We start from the raw sequence: 20,700 nt of genomic DNA, 5'->3' as shown, positions 1-20,700 counted from the left end.
GATTTATAATGCTATGTAACCCTTAGGGCTGTTTCACACGAGCGAGTCCATTGCGGGAATCACGCTCCGTGTGCGAGTGTGATCCTCCGGAGCGCACGGCATTATCATGATTTATAATGCTAGGTGTCTCTGCTTGACCTTATTTCTACAGAATCATACTGACAGCTTTATGTCACTATGATTCTGCGGAAAAAAAACGCCATGCAGAGACACATAGCCGTGCGCTCCTGCAAGTCCAGAGCGGAGGATCACACTCACACACGGAGCGCGATTCCCACAATGGACTCGCTGGTGTGAAACAGCCCTTACAGTTCTGGAATGTATTGGATAACACTGACATAATGCTGCCAGTGTTATCCAATACATTCCAGAACTGTAAGGGTTACATAGCATCATAAATCAATATAATGCTAAGTGAATCCCGTCAGTGCTGCGATGCGGACTCGCTGCGGGAGGAACGCTCGTCTGCAAGGGGCCTTACTGTTAGTGGGTGGGATTAGGTGTGCATAGCTGGGGTGCAGGGTTGCCAACCGTTCTGAAATTTCTGGACAGTCCGTAAAAATAGGTGACCTTTTTCCTGCGTCCGTGAAAAAAAAATGGATGTGTCCGTGATTTTTTTGAGGCTGGTAGTCGTGACTAGATTATTTTGGTGGTAACTATCATCATTTTACAGCTCACATTACATTCTGGTAATGAGGTGTTATCAGTTAGACATGTATTCTTATAGTCTTTATCGTGCATCGCGGTTTTTTTCAATTTGTCCGTAAAAACTGTTGGCTGTCCATGATTTTGGGATAAGTTGTCCAGAAAAAAAAGAAAACTTCTGGTTGACAACCCTGCTGGGGGCTATGCTTACATAAGTGTATTTCAGTGCGGATTTTGGTACAGATTTACCAAGTAGGAACATTTACTTAATGTGTGAACGCACCCCAATGCCTGCCCGAGTGCCGGTGCATCTTACGTCCACCAGCAGTAATACATTGGGAATATATTATTATCGTAAAAATTATGCATGAAAAAGGAAAAAATGATTATTAAAAAAAACAAATGCAGACTGAAGTGTACGTTAAATGGAATTCTAGAGGGCTCAGTCCGGCAGCGGGAGGGTTAAGAGCGCCCGGACACTGCATTGTCTATGCTCAGCTCCCGGTTCCGGAGCCTCGGCGCGCAGGTCACATGACCGCGCTGTCCAATCAGATCCATTTCCTATCGCAACACGCACCAATCAGCGCTTAGTCCTAGGCAAGATGGCGGCGCCGTAGTAGCAGGCCTCGGTTTTCACTGTACAGCTGTACCGTAAACACTGTATTAACGGACAGCCCCTGATAACGACCATCCCGGGCGACATGACGAGCAGGAGGCGGCAGCCCGGAGATAGGTCTCGGCTTACGTGTGAAGACGGGGACCGCGGAGAACGGAAAGTCCCCAAAGAACGGGCAGGGGACAGTGACAGGGAGACCCCCAAAAAGCCCAGCAAGAAAGCGTCCCGCACCAGGAGGTCTGGGAGCTCCCGCCTGTGCAGTCAGACGTCGTCCTGTGTGGCCCCCACAGAAGAGGGTAAAATGTGTGCTCTGTACAGGCCTCCTCCGGGTCACCCCCCGGGCAGTGCCCGAATATAAGCAGGATCCCCTCCTGTTCCCTTCTTCTATGTGGATGAGACCAGCAGGCAATGCGGTGACCCAGCTTTCCCAGGCTCCTGAATGTAAATCTGTCCCTATAGTGAACCAGTAGTCTAGGCTGTGTGTCCCACTGCATGGGCAGGCAGAGGGTGCCCGTCAGGACTGTGGTAAAGCTGGGTGACCTCTGCTGTGACGGCTGACACCTGTGCCTACTAGCGGTGGGAGTTTGAATCTTTTAAATGAATCGGTTCATTCAAAAGAACCGATTCATGAATCGGTTCATTCAATTCACTTGCTGAGTCGGCTGACAAGGAGTTAAGGCTACTTTCGCACTGGCGTTTTGATTCCTGTTTGTGAGATCCGTTCAGCGCTCTGGGCGGTCCAAAACGGATCAGTTTTTCCCTAATGCATTCTGAATGGAAAAGCATCCGCTCAGAATGCATCAGTTTGCCTCCGTCCCGTCTCCATTCCTCTGTGGAGGTGAACACCAAAACGCTGCCTGCAGCGCTTTGCTGTCCGTCTGACGAAACTAAGCCAAACGGATCCGTCCTGACACACAATGTAAGTCACTGGGGACGGATCCGTTTTCTATGACACAATCTGGCACAATAGAAAACGGATCCGTCCTCCATTGACTTTCAATGGTGTTCATGACGGATCCGTCTTGGCTATGTTTAAGATAATACAAACAGATCTGTTCTGAACGGATGCAGACGGTTGTATTATCTGAACGGATCCGCACCAAACGCAAGTGTGAAAGTAGCCTAAAAATAAAAAAAACAAGCATCAAGGTGGTGGGGAAAACTCCGGACTGGAGGGGTAATTAATAAATGGTTGCAGACCAGGTGGGTTGGGAGGGCCCAGCCTTCACTCTAGGATCATGTTACACAAGACCTGCTACCTCACACTGAGCTGCTTCCAACGGATCAGCTCAGTCAGATGAATCAACTCCTCCAGTTCAGTGAAAGGAATCGATTCAAAAGAACGATTCGTTCAAGAACTGGACATCTCTAGTGCCTACCTGAGATCAGTGAAAGTCCAGCTCCCGGGACCCCCGCCAGTCAGCTGTATGAACAGGCCATAGTGCTCTGTGAGCTCAGCAGCCAGTGACGTCACCATATATCAGTCACACGGCCTTGGTGCAGCTCAGCCCCATTCAAGTGAAGGGCAAGCACAGATGCTATGCAATGTATGATGCTGTGCTTGATAAGCTATGAGGAGGCTGCCACACTCACGGGAGTGCTGTGGCCTTCTGCAAACAGCTGATTGGTGGGGGTCCCAGGAGTCGGACCCCCACAGATCTCATATTGATGGCGTATCCTAAGGATAGGTCGTCGATATATAAATCCCAGAGAACCCCAGGCAGAATTTTCCATGCTCACTACTTTCTGAAAAGGGGCAATAGGTTGGGCTGGTCCATCGGCAGATCTGTCATCATTTATGGCAGTTTTCTGGTGTAAATGATGACTGAGAGCTAGGCTAGAGTTCATTTTAGGTGCACATCTTAAAGAGGACCTGTCACCCCTCCTGACATGCTTGTTTTAATAGTTTAATGCATTCCCCATGTTATACCAATTCTGGAGCATCTATTCTTATAGCTGTATGTTGTGCCATTCATTTATTATTTCTACTAGAAGTTATTAAAACAGGCATGTCAGGAGAGGTGAAAGGTCTTCTTCAAGCACATAGAAATCTTGATAAATCTGCCGCAGCCTGTCTCTGTATCCCGACGGCCCTTACACATTAATTTTCTTTATCACCTATGACAGCACCCCTGGAGAGGCCACCTCCACCTCCTCAGGACAGGAATCAGGAACCAGAACCGCCTTTTAAAGAAAGGATCATCCCCTCTATCTCCAGTTCTGTTTCCTGTCCTAAGGGGAGGAGAGAATCGGATCCGCTGGATATCAAGAAAAGAGCTGCGGGGCCCCAGCTATAAAATAGTGTGTGGAGGGTAACCCCGTGCGGCGTAAGTTTCTTCTTGGAGCCGCTGCAAAAGTCTGGGCTCCCTTCTCTGTCCTTACCCCTTCCATCCTCCTTCCCAGTTCCTGGGAGGGTCTTGCCTTCCTGGGCTCCTACGAACCTCTGCGGCCGTGTGATGATATGTGGGTACTTCCGGGTTGCAGCGGTGGGAGGAAGCTAACGCTCAGGGACCGGAAGGGGGGGGATGCCGGCTAGTGCACGCCGAGGAGAAAAGCCCAGCCGGCTCACTGTCATGCTGTTTGCTGTATGAAACTTGGAGCAGGCTCCACGTGCTGATCCCACTGAGACCACCGATGATACATCGGTACCACGGCGGGATAAGAGGGGTTATACCCCAGCATATATTATTTATCTTAATGCTTATGGGGTCATTTTGTGTTGCCTAGTCTTGTAGGAAGACTTCCAGAATAAGGCCTCATGCACACGGCCGTTGTTTGGGTCTGCATCCGAGCCGCCGTTTTGGCGGCTCGGATGCGGACCCATTCACTTCAATGGGGCCGCAAAAGATGCGGACAGCACTCCGTGTGCTGTCCGCATCCGCGGCCCCGTTAAAAAAATATAACATGTCCTATTCTTGTCCGCGCTTTGCGGGCAAGAATAGGCATTTACACTGCCGGCTTCCATTTCGCAAATTGCGGAAGGCAACACGGGCGGCTTCCGTTTTTTGCGGATCCGTGGTTTGCGGACCTCCAAAAAACGGCACGGCCGTGTGCATGAGGCCTAAAGGAGAAGGGATGTAGTGTATGTAAGAAGAAGCTTCCTTCTGCCTGGGCAAAACCCCTATGTCAGGGGTGTATCAGCAAATTAATGGAAGAGGAAGCTCCATCTTTTATGGGCAGCATAAAACAGATGATACGTGAAGAGGTCAGAGAGTCGGTTAGCGGTCTGAGAAAGCACCGCCCCAGTACTTCCACAGCTGCTGCAAAAGACTCCCCCTCCAGTGATAGTGAGATACTTTGTGGTCTGGAAGAAGGAGTGGGGATCAACAGACGAGTCTTCTGAGGACGAGGCCGCAGGGAGACCACTTTTTCATGTGGAAAATACTAATTCTCTAGTTAAGGCGGTTCGGGCGACTATGGGGTTGGAAGAACAGAGGCCACAGCATTCAGTTCTATGTTTGAAGTAGGGATCGACCGATATTGATTTTTTTGGGCCGATACCGATAATTTGTGAACTTTCAGGCCGATAGCCGATAATTTATACCGATATTCTGGGAATTTTCATTTTTGGAAAAAAAAAATGAATATGTTTATTGTTAACGTGTATTTTTTTTTTTTTTGTAAATCTTTCTTTTTCATTTATACTTAAAGGGACACTGACAGGGCCAATAAGCATATTGAGGTATATATATGGCAGTACAGGTCTTATAATAGGTATTACAATCATCTAAGTATCCCCCCTGTCCACATTATACATACAGTAAACTTAAGTTTTATAACCTGCTCCAACGGTCTTCAATCTGCCCAAGGGGCGGCGTTTCACCTCTTGCGCCCAGCCAGCCTCCCCAACTGCCGCTTTGAAGCGCCGCCCAGCTCATGAATATTCAGTTTGCTGGGCGGCTTCTGCGGTCCCCTCTCTGAAGCGCTGCGCTTAACAGTGCCCGGCGCATGCGCCGGATCTTGTGAAGTCCGGTACAGTAAGCGCCGCCCAGCTCATCAATATTCACTTCGCTGGGCGGTGCTTACTGTCCCCGACTTCACAAGATCCGGCGCATACGCAGGGCACTGTTAAGCGCAGCGCTTCAGAGCGGGGACCGCAGAAGCCGCCCAGCAAACTGAATATTCATGAGCTGGGCGGCGCTTCAAAGCGGCAGTTGGGGAGGCTGGCTGGGCGCAAGAGAGGTGAAATCCGCCCCTTGGGCAGATTGAAGACTGTTGGAGCAGGTTATAAAACTTAAGTTTACTGTATGTATAATGTGGACAGGGGGGATACTTAGATGATTGTAATACCCATTATAAGACCTGTACTGCCATATATATACCTCAATATGCTTATTGGCCCTGTCAGTGTCCCTTTAATATTTTTTTTTTTTTTTACTAACTTTTAGCCCCCTTAGGGACTAGAACCCTTGTCCTATTCACCCTGATAGAGCTCTATCAGGGTTAATAGGATCTCACACTGTCCCTGCTGCTCTGTGCACACAGCAGCATGGAGCTGAACATGGCAGCCAGGGCTTCAATAGCATCCTGGCTGCCATGGTAACCGATCGGAGCCCCAGGATTACACAGCTGGGGCTCCAATCGGAGGAGCAGGAGAGAGGGGATCCTGTGGCCACTACCACCAATGATTAATACTGGGGGGCTTGGGTGGGGGGCGCACTGCGCCACCAATGAAGATAAGTCTTTCATTAATTCATATACAGCAGGCGGGAGCTGGCTGCAGAATCACATAACCGGCTCCCGACCTCTATGAGCGATAGCTGCGATCCGCGGCACCTAAGGGGTTAACTACCGCAGATTGCAGCTACAGCTCATAGAGGTCGGGAGCCGGCTATGTGATTCTGCAGCCAGCTCCCGCCTCCTGTATATAAGAATTAATGAAAGACTTATCTTCATTGGTGGCGCAGCGGCCACAGCCCCTCCTCTTGTCCTCCCTCCTCTAATTGGCGGCAGCAGCAGCACAGGGGGAGGAGACACTGCTTCCTTCTCCCCTGTGCTGCGGAGGGAACACAGAGAGCGCTGAGAGCAGCGCGTTCTGTGTTCCCAATACGTTATCGGTATATCGGCAAAATAGATGCCGATACTGATAACTGTCAAAATCCTCAATATCGGCCGATAATATCGGTAAAACCGATAATCGGTCGATCCCTAGTTTGAAGGGTTAGCTCCCAGGAAGAGGAAGGTGTTTAATAGGCATAAGAACATTCAGGATGTGATTGCCAGAGAATGGAAAAGGTATAGTAAGTTTTCCGTCCCTTCTTCGGTGAAGCGGAAGTATCAGTTTGATGAGGAGTTGTCTGCCCCCTGGGATAGGGCCCCAAAGCTTGATGCCTCAAAAATGTCTAAAAAAGCCGCACTCCCCTTTGAGGACATGGGTTCGCTCAAGGACCCGATTGATAGGAGAGCAGAGGTTTATTTAAAGAAAAATTGGGAAGCCTCTGCGGCGGCTTTAAATCCTGCTATTGCCGCTACGTCTGTTGCCAGATCACTAAAAGTGTGGATGGGGGAGTTAGAGTCTCACATTAAAGGGGGTACCCGTAGGGAGCAGTTATTGTCTTCCTTCCCTGTTATAAGTAATGCCTTGGATTTCTTAGCTGACACTTCTGCGGATACCTTAAGATTTTCCGCTAGGGCTTCCGCCTTATCCAACTCTGCCCGGTGGGCTATTTGGTCGAAAAGCTGGAATGGGGATGCTGGCTCCAAGGCAAAATTTTGTGCTATCCCTTGTCAATGAGAGTTTTTATTTGGTCCCGTCCTGGACAACTTACTAGAAAAGGCCTCGGACAGAAAGAAGGGCTTTCCCTCTGTTAGTCAGGCACCCAGGAAGTCTTTCCGCCCCAGATTTAATAAGGGGAGAGCTTTAGGGGCAAAGAAAGAGCAAAACAATTTGCAGGTCCAAATAAAAAAAAGTAAGGGGTTTCTTTTTTTTGAGTCAGACACCACAAAAAAGCAGTCCCAATGACGCCAGAGCACCTGTCGGAGGTCGTCTGTCTCTTTTTGCACCTCAGTGGCAGAAGATCTCCAACAGCCCTTGGATACATTCTGTGATAGGGGAGGGCCTAAAATTAAAATTTCTGAGTTTTCCAGTAGGGAGATTTGTAATTATAGATTACCGTTCAGATTCTGGAAAACAATCTGCCATTGTCGCTGAAGTTTTTTCCCTGATAGAAAAAAGGGTGCTGGTAAGAGTGCCAGAGCAGGAATTGACAGAGGGGTTTTATTCAACTTTTCAACCAAATGGCTAATTTCGGACTATACTAAACTTGAAGTGTTTGAACCAATTTCTGCAGTACGAGAGATTTCGTATGGAGTCCAAGTCAGCAGTGAACAATCTCTTCCCGTTTTGCTTTATAGCCACAGTAGACCTGAGGGATGCGTACTATCATGTCTCCATTCATCCCAGCCACCAGAGGTTCCTGAGGCTAGCAGTTCGGTTAGAAAGGGAGATTCAGCATCTTCAATTCCGAGCATTACCCTTCGACCTCGCTTAAGCTCCGAGGGTTTTCATAAAGATAGTTTTGGAAATGATGGCCGACGTCAGGGAGAAGGAGATCATCATTATACCTTACCTAGACGATTTTCTGCTAGTGGCCCGGTCAAGTCAAATTCTTCAGGGTCAGATAGCCTGGTAGAGAGAAGTTCTAGAGATGCTGGGATGGGAGATAAACCTAGAAAAATCCAGCTTATGCTCAGGCCAGAGATGCAGTTTCCTAGGAATGATTTTGGACTCCAGTTCCCAGAAGTGCCTGCTACCTCTGCAAAAAGCTTTACTAATCAGATCAAGAGTTCAGCTTCTTCATTCTTCTCAGTCAGTCACTATAAGAGGGCCCATGTCGGTACTGGGTTTCATGACGGCCACTATTCCAGGGGTGGAATGGACCCAGTACCATACAAGGCTTCTTCAGCTTCAGATCCTGCGAGATTGGGACGGAAGTCTCCCCTCTCTGGACTCAGAGATATCTCTATCTTCCCAGACCTTAGATTCCTTGGGGTGAGGGATGGATCTAAAAAATCTAGAGAGAGGAGTTCCTTGGACCAGGGAGGCGGTTCTCCCCTTAACCACGGATGCGAGCCCATCCTGTTGGGGAGCCCATGTGGGGTCCCTGCTATTGCAGGGGATTTGGGACAGCAAATCTCTGTCCCATTCGCACAATTTCAGGGAATTGAATGCAAACAGGATAGCCTTAGTACAGAGTCTCCCGATCATCAGAGGAAGGAATGTAAGGGTCTTTTCAGACAACACAACAGCAGTGGCCTATATCAACCGGCAGGGAGGTACAAGAGCTCAGGGCCTAATGTCTCTCTCCCATCAGATTTTCAGCCTGGCAGAAGTTTCTCTATGATCTTTTTCTGCAGTATATCTAAAGGGTTCAGACAATGTGAAAGCGGACATCCTCAGTTGTCATCAACTATTTCAGGGAGAGTGATTCTTAGATCAGGAGGTTCTAAATCAGGTGGCTGCTTTATGGGGTACCCCAGAGATATATCTCTTTGCCACCAGGGCAAACAGGAATGTAGAAGTCTTCTTTTCTCTTTCTCCAGTGGAGCATCCGAGAGTTGTTACTCTTGGATGCTACCAAGAGTCCTCAAGATAATCAGAGAGTAGAAGGCCACGGTAATGGTTATAGCTCCCTTTTGGTCGAGAAGAGTGTGGTTTTCCTGGCTCGGCAAGATAGCAACACCATGGGTGCTTCCAGAATCTCAGGAGATTCTGTCCCAGGGTCCAGTTTTTCACCCAGAGGTGAAGAATCTGCACCTGACTGCCTGGTTATTGAGAGGGAGATTTTAAAGGAAAGAGGTCTCTCCAAAGATGTAGTTAGTACTCTCTTGGCCAGTCGGAAAGAGGTCACTTCTAAGAGCTACCTTAGGGTTTGGAGGGCTTTTTTCAGATTCGCCAAGAAACCTGTGAATGTGCTAGAAGCTCCTGACATTCCGCTAGTTTTAGATTTCCTACATGAAGGATGGAACAAAAAACTTAGGCCCAGCACTTTAAAAGTCCAGATTTCTGCATTAAGTGCCTTATTTGAGTTTAAGTTAGCGGAACATCCTTGGATTAGAAGATTTATAACAGGAATTTCTAAATTGTCCCCGGTCTATAAAAATAGAATCCCCTCCCCCTTGGATTTAAATTTGGTCCTCTCCTCTCTCACCTCAGACCCTTTCGAGCCTATTGATGAAATATCACCAAAGTTGCTCTCCCGAAAAACTTGCTTTCCTTCTGGCCAATACTTTGGCTAGAAGAGTTAGTGAGAGTTCTGCTCTTTTTGTTGACCCTATTTGGTGATCCTGGAAGATCGGGTAGTGATTTTTCCTGATCCTCCTTCTTCTTACCAAAAGTCTCTTCACGGTTTCACAGTTCTCAGGAGATAGTGTTACCTTCATTTTGTGCTTCCCCTAAAAATAAAAAGGAATCTGCATACCACTGTCTAGACGTTAAGAGATGTATTTTGCAATTTCTGCAGGGCACCCAGCCTTGGAGATCTTCTTCACGTCTGCTGGTTTTGTTCCAGGGAGTGAAAAAGGGATCGGCAGCCTCTTCTTACACTATTGCTAGGTGGATTAGACAGGCCATTTCCTTAGCCTACTCTTCTAAGGGGAATGATCCACCCTCGGGTTTAGGGCCCACTCTACGAGATCAGTTTCCATGTCTTGGGCAGAGAGAGCTTCTGCCTCTATAGAGCAGATTTGTAAGGCAGCTACCTGGAGCTCCCCACATACGTTTTTTAGGCACTATAGACTACAGTTACCTTCTAATGAAGGTCTTACCTTTGGTCGTAAGGTACTTCAGGCATCATTCACGTGTGCATCATTCACGTGTGCATGTCCTTGACGACATCTATGACAAGACAATCAGTGGTTCATCCGTTAAGATGTCCATGAAGGATCCATATTTGGTCCGTGCGTCTGTTTTTTGCTCTCCGTGTGTCATTCGTATAACACAGACACTGCTAGGCTGAAATATAATTTCCAGAACATCTACCAATGGTCCCACAGATCCATATACTACAATGTGTGTAGAAAACCACTGAGTGTGAATATGTACATTAAAGTCAGTAATATTCTTGCCAAATGGTGCGGAAATCCATGTGGAAATGCTGCAGCAGATTTCACGTTCTGCATTACATAGGGTCAAAACCACAGTGACAAGCACCAGCATAAATTCACATGCTACACCCACAGGTCAAGTTATGTGTGGATTCCATAGCGTGTGGATAACATTTGTTGAGCTCTCATCCACTTTGCTGCTACTGTGTTACACAGTGGTCTGGATTTTATTAATGCAGTTCTGCTACGGAAAACTTGCAGCGTCTCTGCCCTATGTGGCTGTAGCATTAGGGTAGGTTCACATCTGTGGCATCCGAAGTCTGGCAGACTCTGCCGGCAGAGAAAAGCCTGCTTGAGTTCTCCGAATCTGTCATAGTCAGCTTGACCCCATAGACCAGGGATCAGCAACCTCCGGCACTCCAGCTGTTCAGAAACTGCAACTCCCAAAATGCTTCATTCAATTCTATGGGGGTTAGAAGAGCAGCCGAGCATGTTTGCATGCTGGGAATTGTAGTTTCACAGCAGCTGGCGTGCCAGAGGTTGCTGATCCCTTCCGTAGACTATAATGGGATTTAGCTGGGATGTGGCCACTTTATGGTATAAGTGGTGGGTTTCGACCAGACAAAAAAACCTTGCATGCAATGTTTTCTTTTGTCTGTCTAAAAGCTGGCATTTCGCCAGAAAGTGGCCGAATCCCTTTTATAGTCTATGTGGTCCAGCCGTGTGCGACACTGTCCGGCTATGCCAGATCCGGAGAAGTCTGACAGGCTGTTCCGGCAGATCCAGGATGCTTCAGATGTGAACGTGGCCTTACTCACTGCAAGTATAGTATCAGTACTCTATGGGATGCTGCAGGCTTCACTGTGATAACATCTGAGTAGGAGACTCTGAACTGATACAATCATTGTTAAACTAAAACACACTCCCTTGTCTGGTACTGCTGTGCCAGTTCCCATTCTCTTCTAGTCCCCACAGGGCCAGCAAGTGGCTTGGTCTCGTGACCACTGTGGCAAGTCGCAGGGCTTAGTGGTCACGTGCTTGAACAATACATCACAGCAGTGACATACCGTTCAGCTCTTGGGCCTGCCGGAGATAACTGAACGCCTGTACTCAGCTAACTCCAGCAGTCCTATAGAGTTGAATAGAGTGGCGGACAAACATGTGTGTCTGCCGCTCCATTCAAACGGAAAGGAAGGACCCCATACTCGTGATCATCCAGGCCCCCCCCCCCAGATCAGACACATATCCTCTATCCTGTTGTTATGATGTCTTATTGGGGCAACCTCGTTACTCTTTTCAGCTATGTAACATGTAGATGACTTTTTACATTCCCTTTTTTTTTTTTTTTTTTTTTAAACCTACAGAATTATTTTCCAATAAGAAGACTCCCAGGCAGTATCCCAGATCTAAGCTATGGACGTCCACCTTTAACTCTCCATCTAATGATGCCGATCAACAGCAGGACATATTCTGGGATCCTCATTCACCAACAACCTATAAATTAGGTAACAGCCCATGTACCGGCGTTCATGTAGATGGGCAATGTTTAGAAAAAATATTTCTATTGCTGATCCTGGGAAGACCCGAAATGTTTGGGAGTAGTGTATTTGAGGGGTGAAGTGTTACTCATTGCTGTATGTCTGATGCTTTTATCAAACTGGCGGATAAAGACAAGTCGAGTTGCACAGAACAAATGTGTTTAAAGTAGGGGTGCACCGAAATTCCGGCGGCCGAAAATGGGCCTAATCCATTTCGGCCGATATTGGTACATATCGGCAGAAAATATGGGGTTTGGGATTTGTGGGATTTGTCACCCGCGCCGGGCGGGCGGTTTACTTTAAGTCACTGCATCTTTATTTTACCTTACAATCGTGACGCTCCAGTAACAACTCTGCAGGCAGAGCGGAGGGCGGCGTAACGTCACTTACTCACGTGACGCGCCTGCTCCGCCTCCTTCATTCATAAAGTGGGCGGAGCAGGTGCGTCACGTGAGTAAGTGACGTTACGCCGCCCTCCGCTCTGCCTGCAGAGTTGTTACTGGAGCGTCACGATTGTAAGGTAAAATAAAGATGCAGTGAGTGATTAGTCTGCTGTGAGCAGCAGGGCCGGGGCTGTTATGGGTAGGGGATCGGTCTATGGCACTGCTATGGGGAGGGGGGATCTGTGCACTGTTATGGGGAAAGGGATCTGTGCACTGTTATGGGGAAAGGGATCTGTGCACTGTTATGGGGAAAGGGATCTGTGCACTGTTATGCCCATAACAGTGCACATATCCCCCCCCTCCATAACAGCGCCATCCACAGATGAATTTCATTCATGAAAAAGAATTATTAATAAAATCATTAAAAAAAAACTATTTTAAAAGTATTTGGGCAAAAAGGCAGTTTCGGTTTTCGGTCAAGGGCATCCTGAATTTTCGGTTTCAGTTTCGGACCAGAATTTTCATTTCGGTGCACCACTAGTTTAAAGGGTTCTTTACCTTTTTTTTTTTTTTTTTTACTGATAAGCTGTCCTTCAATGAGGCTGTGACATAATTGTGACATCACTGGCCTGCGGAAGCTGCAAGAAGGCTCCACTACCTTCTCAAATAGTTGGTCGGTGGGGGTCCTGGGTGTCGAACCCCTACCGATCAGAAAGTGATGACCTAACCAAATGATAGATCATCAGTAACAAAAAGGTAAAGAACCATTTAATGTGGATTTCACAGCAGAATTGCTGACAATTTCTTCAACGTAGTGGTAATGCCGCACCTTCAAAAATCAAGAGTGTGCCCTGAATTTCCTGAAGATGCTTTTCCCTATATTTGGAAGGAGTTTTGAAAATCCTATCTGTCCCTATGTGTTTAATGTGTGGAAATCATAAAGCAAAAACCCACCCCAACACCTTCTTCTCAAGGATCCCTGACTTCTTTTGTCTCTTGGAATACTAAATACTGTCCATATATACAGTGCATTGGGGAAGACTTCATACCCTTTCACATTTTATTATGATGTGGTCTTGTACTAAATGAAAAAAAAACAACAACTTTTCCCTATCATTCTGAACTCAATACCCCATAATGAGAAAGTGAAAACACAACGTTAGAAATCTTTGCCAATTTATTTACAAGGAAAACCTTGTCACGAACCAGCGGGTGTGAACCCACTGTGCCACATGTCCTACCTCCTCTAAGGGCGTTCTCTAAGTGAACCCCTCGATCTTCACAGTACCCCTGATGGTGGGGATAGACTTTCCCGAGGGGAATACCAGGTCGCTGCCTCTTGAGGAGAATAGGCACACGAGGCAGCTGATCCAGGCGGACCAGATGTAGTCAGCAGGCTGACTTGTAACCAGGAGCAACAGTGCAGGACCGAAGGATGAGGCAGAGGCAAAGTCAGACAGGCAAGGTCAGGGCAGGCGGCACAGTTAGAGGTCAGGCAATCCGTGTGGCAAACAGGAGAGTCAAGGCAAGCTGGCAGGGATCAAACAGGTAGCAGAGTTCAGGAATACAAGTAGATTTCAGGAACCTTAGCAGGACACAAGGACCTTGACACTGAGGCATCTGGGAAGGGGGCTGAGCCACTTATATATTTGCAGGAAGGCTAGGATTAGTAAGCGAGGTCACATGACCTAACCCATAAAGCATAGGGAGTGACTCGCGCCGGCCCTTAAGGAAGTGCTGCAGGAAACAAGCAGCAAGCATGCTGTGGTCAGGGCTGAGAGGAAACTGTGGAGCGGATCCTAGAACAACAGTACCTACATAGACAGAGTCCAGGACTGCAGCGGTGAATGGGAAGCACCGGCCGCAGATCACCGCTGAACACGGCGCCCAGGACCGCAGTGGTAAGCAGGGGAACAGCAGCTTACAGCAGGCGCTGTTACAGTACTCCACCCCACCCTACGCCCCTTCTTCTTGAGTCCACGACGAGACAGAAACTTTTTATTCAGGCTTGGAGCATGAATATTTTCCTCTGGTTCCCAAGACCTCTCCTCAGGACCAAAGCCCTTTCAGTCCACAAGATAGTAGGTCTTCTTACCACTTTTCTTTATGTCCAGGATGTCTTTGACCTCAAGTCTCGTCAGAATCTTCAGATACCGGAGTTGGCGTAGAAGGAGCCGCCGAGAAGCGATTAAGGACTACTGGTTTTAGCAAAGACACCTGGAAGGCATTAGGAATACGCAGAGAGAGAGGCAGACGTAACTTATATGTTACTTCGTTGATCCTCCTCAATACTTCAAAGGGTCCAAGGAACCTAGGAGCAAACTTGAAACTGGGAACCCTTAAGCGGATGTTTTTACCTTATCTCCAGATGAGAACTGAGGCAGTTTTCTTCGTCTCTTGTCTGCATTCGCTTTCATGCGGGTCACCGCTTTGTTGATGCAGTCCTGAGTCATTGGTGTCACGCCAAATCTTCAAAAAATCCCTACAAGAGGAATCCACAGCTAGTACCCTCGAAGATGTAGGAACAGGGAGAGGAGTACGAGGGTGTTGTCCATAAACGACAAAGAATGGAGAGGATCCAGTAGACTCACTAGAGTGGTTGTTATAGGAGAATTAAGCCCAAGGTAGAAATTGTACCCAGTTGTTGTGTTGGACTGAAACATAATGCCAGAGATAGTTCTCTAATATTTGATTGACCCACTTTACTTGCCCGTTGGTCTGGGGATGATAACCGGAAGAGAAGTCCAGCTCAATTTCGAGCAGCCGGCAAAGAGCTCTCCAGAGCTTAGAGGTAAACGGGACTCCGCGATCAGAAACAATATGCCAAGGTAGACCATGCAAGCGAGTATTTGTCTCACGAACAATTTACAACAAGTTCAGCAGCCGAGGGCAGTCCATCTAAAAGAACGAAGTGTGCCATCTTGGAGAAGCCGTCCACAACCACCCAGATGGCTGTACATCCGGCAGAAGAGGGCAGATCTGTAACAAAGTCCATGGCGATGTGTTGCCATGGGGCATCAGGAAGAGGTAGCAACAACCCGGGTGGTTTGGTCCTGGAGACTTTATTCTGAGCACAGACGTTGCAGGCAGACGCATAATCATGCACATCCTTAGACAGTGTGGGCCACCAGTAGTGGCGAGACAAAAGTTCTCTGGTCTTGCGGATCCCTGGGTGACCAGCCAGTTTGGAGTTGTGCCCCCAAGCTAGAATATGTTTTCACTTGGCAGATGGCACGAATATCTTCCTGGGAGGGATGTCTTTTACCAGGACAGGAGCCACTGTGATCAAGCAAGCAGGATCTACAATGTACTGGGGCTCCTCCTGCTGGTCAGAGAAGTCAAATGACCGAGACAGAGCATCCACCTTGATGTTCTTCTTGGCTGGGCGAAAGTTACGCTCAAAATCAAAAGGGGAGAAGAAGAGTGCCCATCTGGCTTGGCAAGGGTTCTGACGTTGGGCCGTCTGCAGATATGTAAGGTTCTTGTGTTCGGTGAAGATTATCACTGGATGCTGGGGCCCCTCCAATAGATAATGTCACTCCTCCAAGGCAAGTTTTATGGCCAGAAGCTCTCTGTTTCCTATACAGTAATTCCTCTCAGAAGGGTAGAAGAGCTTGGAGGAGAATCCACATGTAAACATATTGACCTTGCAACCTTTCTGTAGTAAAACGGCACCGGCTCCTATGGAGGAGGCGTCCATTTCTAAAAAGAATTGGCGGGAGACATCGGGATGACGCAAAACAGGTGCAGAAGCAAAGGACCTCTTTATTTAGATGAAGACAGCCTCCGCCTCAGGAGTTCAGTCTCTGGCATTGACCCCTTTCTTAGTAAAACCAGCGAACTAAGAGATGAAAAATTTGTGATGAACTGACGATAGAAATTAGTAAATCCAAGGAAGTGCTGTATAGCACGAAGACCCTGTGGGCGGGTCCAGTCCATTACTGCATTAAATTTTTCAGGATCTATCTGCGACCCGGCATCCGAGATGATGTATCCAAAGAACAGTATGGTAGATTTTTCAAAGATGTATTTTTGGAGTTTGGCATAAAGTCTATTCTCTCTCAACCGCTGTAAATCTAAACGTACATGCTTCCGGTGAGTGGTCAAATCTGGAGAATAGATCAGTATATCGTCCAGGTACACTATCACGCAGACATAGAGCAGGTCCCGGAAGATATCGTTTACCAACTCCTGGAATACCGCAGGAGCATTGCACAGACCGAAGGGCATGACAAGATACTCGTAGTGTCCATCACGAGTGTTGAAAGCAGTCTTCCACTCATCACCCTTTTGAATGCGGGTGAAGTTGTATGTGCCGAGCTGGTCGAATTTTGTGAAGATTTTAGCTCCCCGGGTCCTGTCAAACAGCTCAGAGATTAGCGGAAGAGGGTATCGATTCTTGACTGTGACTTTATTCAGACCTCTAGAGTCGATACAGGGCTGTAAGAATCCATCTTTTTTCTGCACAAAGAACAACTCGGCACCGGTTGTTGAAGTAGATTTCCGGATAAACCCCCTCTTGAGATTCTCCTTGATGTAATCAGACATCGGTTGGGTCTCGGGAAGTGAGAGTGGTTAGACTCGACCACGAGGAGGAGTGGCACCAGGCATAAGGTCAGTCGGACAATCATATGGACGATGAGGAGGCAGAGTCTCGGCCTCTTTCTTACTGAAGACATTCGCGAAACTGGCATACTGCTGCAGAAGTCCAGGCAGGTCTACAGGTAAAGTAGGCGAGGAAGCAGGTCGGACCTCTGATAAGCAGGTGGACTGACAGGATGATCCCAGCAGAATCTGACCGGAGTACCAGTTCCACAACTGGAGTGTGCTGACACAGCCAGGGAAGATCAAGGATAACCGGATTCATGGACGCTGTCAGCACATATAAGGAGATCATCTCTGAATGCAGAACCCCTATTTGCAACTTAAGGGGCATAGTAACAGAAAGCAGAGGTTTAGGAAGTGGCAGTCCATTTACTGAAAGTTTCGGAGAGGACTTCTCCTTGTCTAGGACCACCTCTCCAACTGATCCTAGACATTGGTGTTTCCCGGCTTCTGTGGACAATTATGCACAAAGTGCGCCTTGTCTCCACAATACAGACACAGGTTCTCTGCTTTGCGCCGTAAACGTTCCTGGTCAGACAATCGAAGGTGCTATATTTGCATGGGCTCTCCAGATGGGGTGGACATTAGAGGAAGAACCGGCTTCTGGAAGGATGGAGCCAAACAAGGTGGTCTTCTGGTGCATGTGACCTCCTTAGAACGTTCCCTGAAACGCATAGCTATCCTTGTGGCCAAGGTGATCAGGTCATTCAGAGTAGACGGACAGTCACAACCAGCTAATTCATCCTTAATCAGAATGGCCCTCCCAGAACACCGCCAGTTAAGCCTCATTGTTCCATGCAAGTCCGGCAAACAGGGTACGAAACTGGATGGCGCACTGACCCACAAACGAGGAACCCTGTCATAGACGCTGTGGAGGACGTGCGCCCGGGCTCTTTAAAGACCAGCCGGAAGGTAGCCAGGAAAGACTGCAGATTAGTGGTCTCTAGACCTCCATGTTGCCAAATAGGATTTGCCCAAGCAAGGGCCTCATCAGACAGCAGGGACACAATAAAGGCAACCTTGGACCCCTCAGTGGGAAACTTCTTCCCATGCAACTCAAAGTGGATCAGGCACTGGTTCAGGAATCCACTAAAGGGTTTTTGGATCTCCACCATAGCGGGATGGCAGAGGGAGTTGCACGCAAATCCGGATTCACCTGTGTGGGTATTGCAGGGGTAGCAGCGGCTGGCGACCCTGCAATAGCTGGAGAAGCGAAGGCATCCAGACGAGCAGCAACATTTTGCATGAACTGCTTCATGACATCCTGATGTTCTCTCTGACACCTCACTTCATGTAACAATTCCTGAACGACAGGCTTGGGGTGACCAGCAGGGTCCATGGCCTCAGTGTAACTGTCACGAACCAGCGGGTGTGAACTAACTGTGCCACGTGTCCTACCTCCTCTAAGGGCGTTGTCTAAGTGAACCCTTCGATCTTCACAGTACCCCAGGGGATGGTGGGGATAAACTTTCCTGAGGGGAACACCAGGTTGCTACCTCTTGAGGAGGATAGTCACATGAGGCAGCTGGTCCAGGTGGACCAGGAGATACCTGAGAAAGGTACCAGAGGTACAGGCGTTGTCAGCAGGCGTAACCAGGAGCAACAGTGCAGGACCGAAGGATGAGGCAGAGGCTAAGTCAGACAAGAGAGGTCAGGGCAGCCGGCACAGGTAAAGGTCAGGCAATACAAGTACGAGTCAGGAATACAGGAACACAAGCGGATATCAGAAACCTTAGCAGGACACAAGGACCTTGACACTGACGCATCTGGGAAGTAGGCTGAGCCACTTATATATTTGCAGGAGGGCTAGGATTAGTCAGCGACGTCACATGACCTAACCCACAAAGCACAGGGAGTGACGCGCGCCGGCCCTTAAGGAAGTGCTGGAGAAAGCAAGCATGCTATGGCCAGGGCTGAGAGAAAACTGGGGATCGGATCCCAGAACAACATTACCTACACAGACAGAGCCCAGGACTGCAGCGGTGAATGGGAAGCACTAGCAGCTGAACACGGCGCCCGGGACTACGGCGGTAAGCAGGGGAACAGCGACGCACAGCAGCCGCTGTTACGTCAGTGCGAGATTTTAGTTTTGTAAGTATTCAGACCCTTTACTCAGGACTTAGTTGAAGTACCTTTGCCAGGGATTACATCCTCCAGTCTTCTTGAGTATGATGCCACAAAGTTTACACACCGGGATTTGGGGATTTTCTTCCATTTTTCTCTTCAGATCCCCTCTAGTTGTGTCAGGTTGGATGGTGGACAGACATTTTTGGGTCTCTCTGGAGATGTTCTATTGGGTTCAAGTCATTGCTCTGGCTGGGCCACTCAAGGACATTCATAGAGTTGTCCCTAAGTCACACCTGTGTTGTCTTGGCTGTGTGCTTAGGGTCTTCAGCCCAGTTTAGGTTTTCATTAAGATTATCTCTGTACTTTGCTCCATTCAGTTTTCTACTTGTCCCAGCCAATGCTTCCACTACCATGCTTCACTGTAGGCATGGTATTTGGCATGTGATGAGAAGGACCACCAGACATGACACTTTGAATTGAGGGGAAAAAAAGTTTAATCTTGGTTTCATCAGACCAGAGAATCTTTCACAGTCTGAGAGTCCTATAGCTGTTGTTTTTTTTTGCAATCGTTCATGTGTCTTTTACTGAGGAGAGGCTTCTTTCTGGCCCCTCTGCTATAAAGCCCAGATTGGTGCTGCACTGATGGCTCACCTGGAATTTTCTCCCATCTGCACACAGGATATTTGGATCTCACCCACAGTGATCATTGGGTTCTTGGTCACCTCTCTTATCAAGGCCCTTTTCCTCCGATTACTGAGTTTGGAGGGGCGGCCATCTCTAGAAAGGAGTCCTGGATGTCTCAATCTTATTCCATTTAAGAATTATAGAGGCCACTGTGCTCTTGGGAATTTTCGGTGCAGTAGAATATATTTTTTTTTTACCCATCTCCAGATCTGTGCCTCTGGTCTCTGAGCTCTACAGGTATTTCTTTCCTCATGGCTCAGTTTTTGAAATTATATACGTTGTCTAAGGGTACTTTCACACTAGCGTTTTTGTTTTCCGGTATTGAGTTCCGTCACAGGAGCTCAATACCGGAAAAAAAAAATGATCAGTCTTATCCTAATGCATTCTAAATGGAGAGCAATCCGTTCAGGATGCATCAGTTGAATCCCTCTTACGTTCTTTGGATGGAGAAAATACCGCAGCATGCTGCAGTTTTCTCTTCTTCCATGCCGGATGCGGCATTAATTTACAGTTGTAAGAAAAAGTACGTGAACCCTTTGGAATGATATGGATTTCTGCACAAATTGGTCATAAAATGCGATCTGATCTTCTTCTAAGTCACAACAATAGACAATCACAGTCTGCTTAAACTAATAACACAAAGAATTAAATGTTACCATGTTTTTATTGAACACACCATGTAAACATTCACAGTGCAGGTGGAAAAAGTATGTGAACCCTTGGATTTAAAAACTGGTTGAACCTCCTTTTGGCAGCAATAACTTCAACCAAACCTTTCCTGTAGTTGCAGATCAGACGTGCACAACGGTCAGGAGTAATTCTTGACCATTTCTCTTTACAGAACTGTTTCAGTTCAGCATTATTCTTGGGATGTCTGGTGTGAATCGCTTTCTTGAGGTCATGCCACAGCATCTCAATTGGGTTGAGGCCAGGACTCTGACTCGGCCACTCCAGAAGGCGTATTTTCTTCTGTTTAAGCCATTGTTGTTGATTTACTTCTATGCTTTGGGTCGTTGTCCTGTTGCAACACCCATCTTCTGTTGAGCTTCAGCTGGTGGACAGATGGCCTTAAGTTCTCCTGCAAAATGTCTTGATAAACTTTGGAATTCATTTTTCC

At 47.7% G+C, this 20,700-nt stretch overlaps 1 protein-coding gene across 1 annotated transcript in view; it reads left to right on the top strand.

The window, feature by feature from the left end:
- Positions 1-1,243: 1,243 nt before the first annotated feature.
- Positions 1,244-20,700, top strand: part of ETAA1 (ETAA1 activator of ATR kinase) — a 51,268-nt gene continuing 31,811 nt past the window's right edge. The window contains exons 1-2 of the mRNA XM_040430068.1: positions 1,244-1,557; positions 11,671-11,811. Coding sequence (XP_040286002.1) covers positions 1,347-1,557; positions 11,671-11,811 — 352 coding nt within the window. The 5' untranslated portion in view covers positions 1,244-1,346. The remainder of the gene's footprint in view (positions 1,558-11,670; positions 11,812-20,700) is intronic.

This window comes from Bufo bufo, chromosome 4 (genome assembly GCF_905171765.1).
Source record: "Bufo bufo chromosome 4, aBufBuf1.1, whole genome shotgun sequence".
NCBI lineage: Eukaryota > Metazoa > Chordata > Amphibia > Anura > Bufonidae > Bufo > Bufo bufo.
Note: the sequence above shows the minus strand (reverse complement) of the source record. Positions and strands in the feature narration are given on the sequence as shown.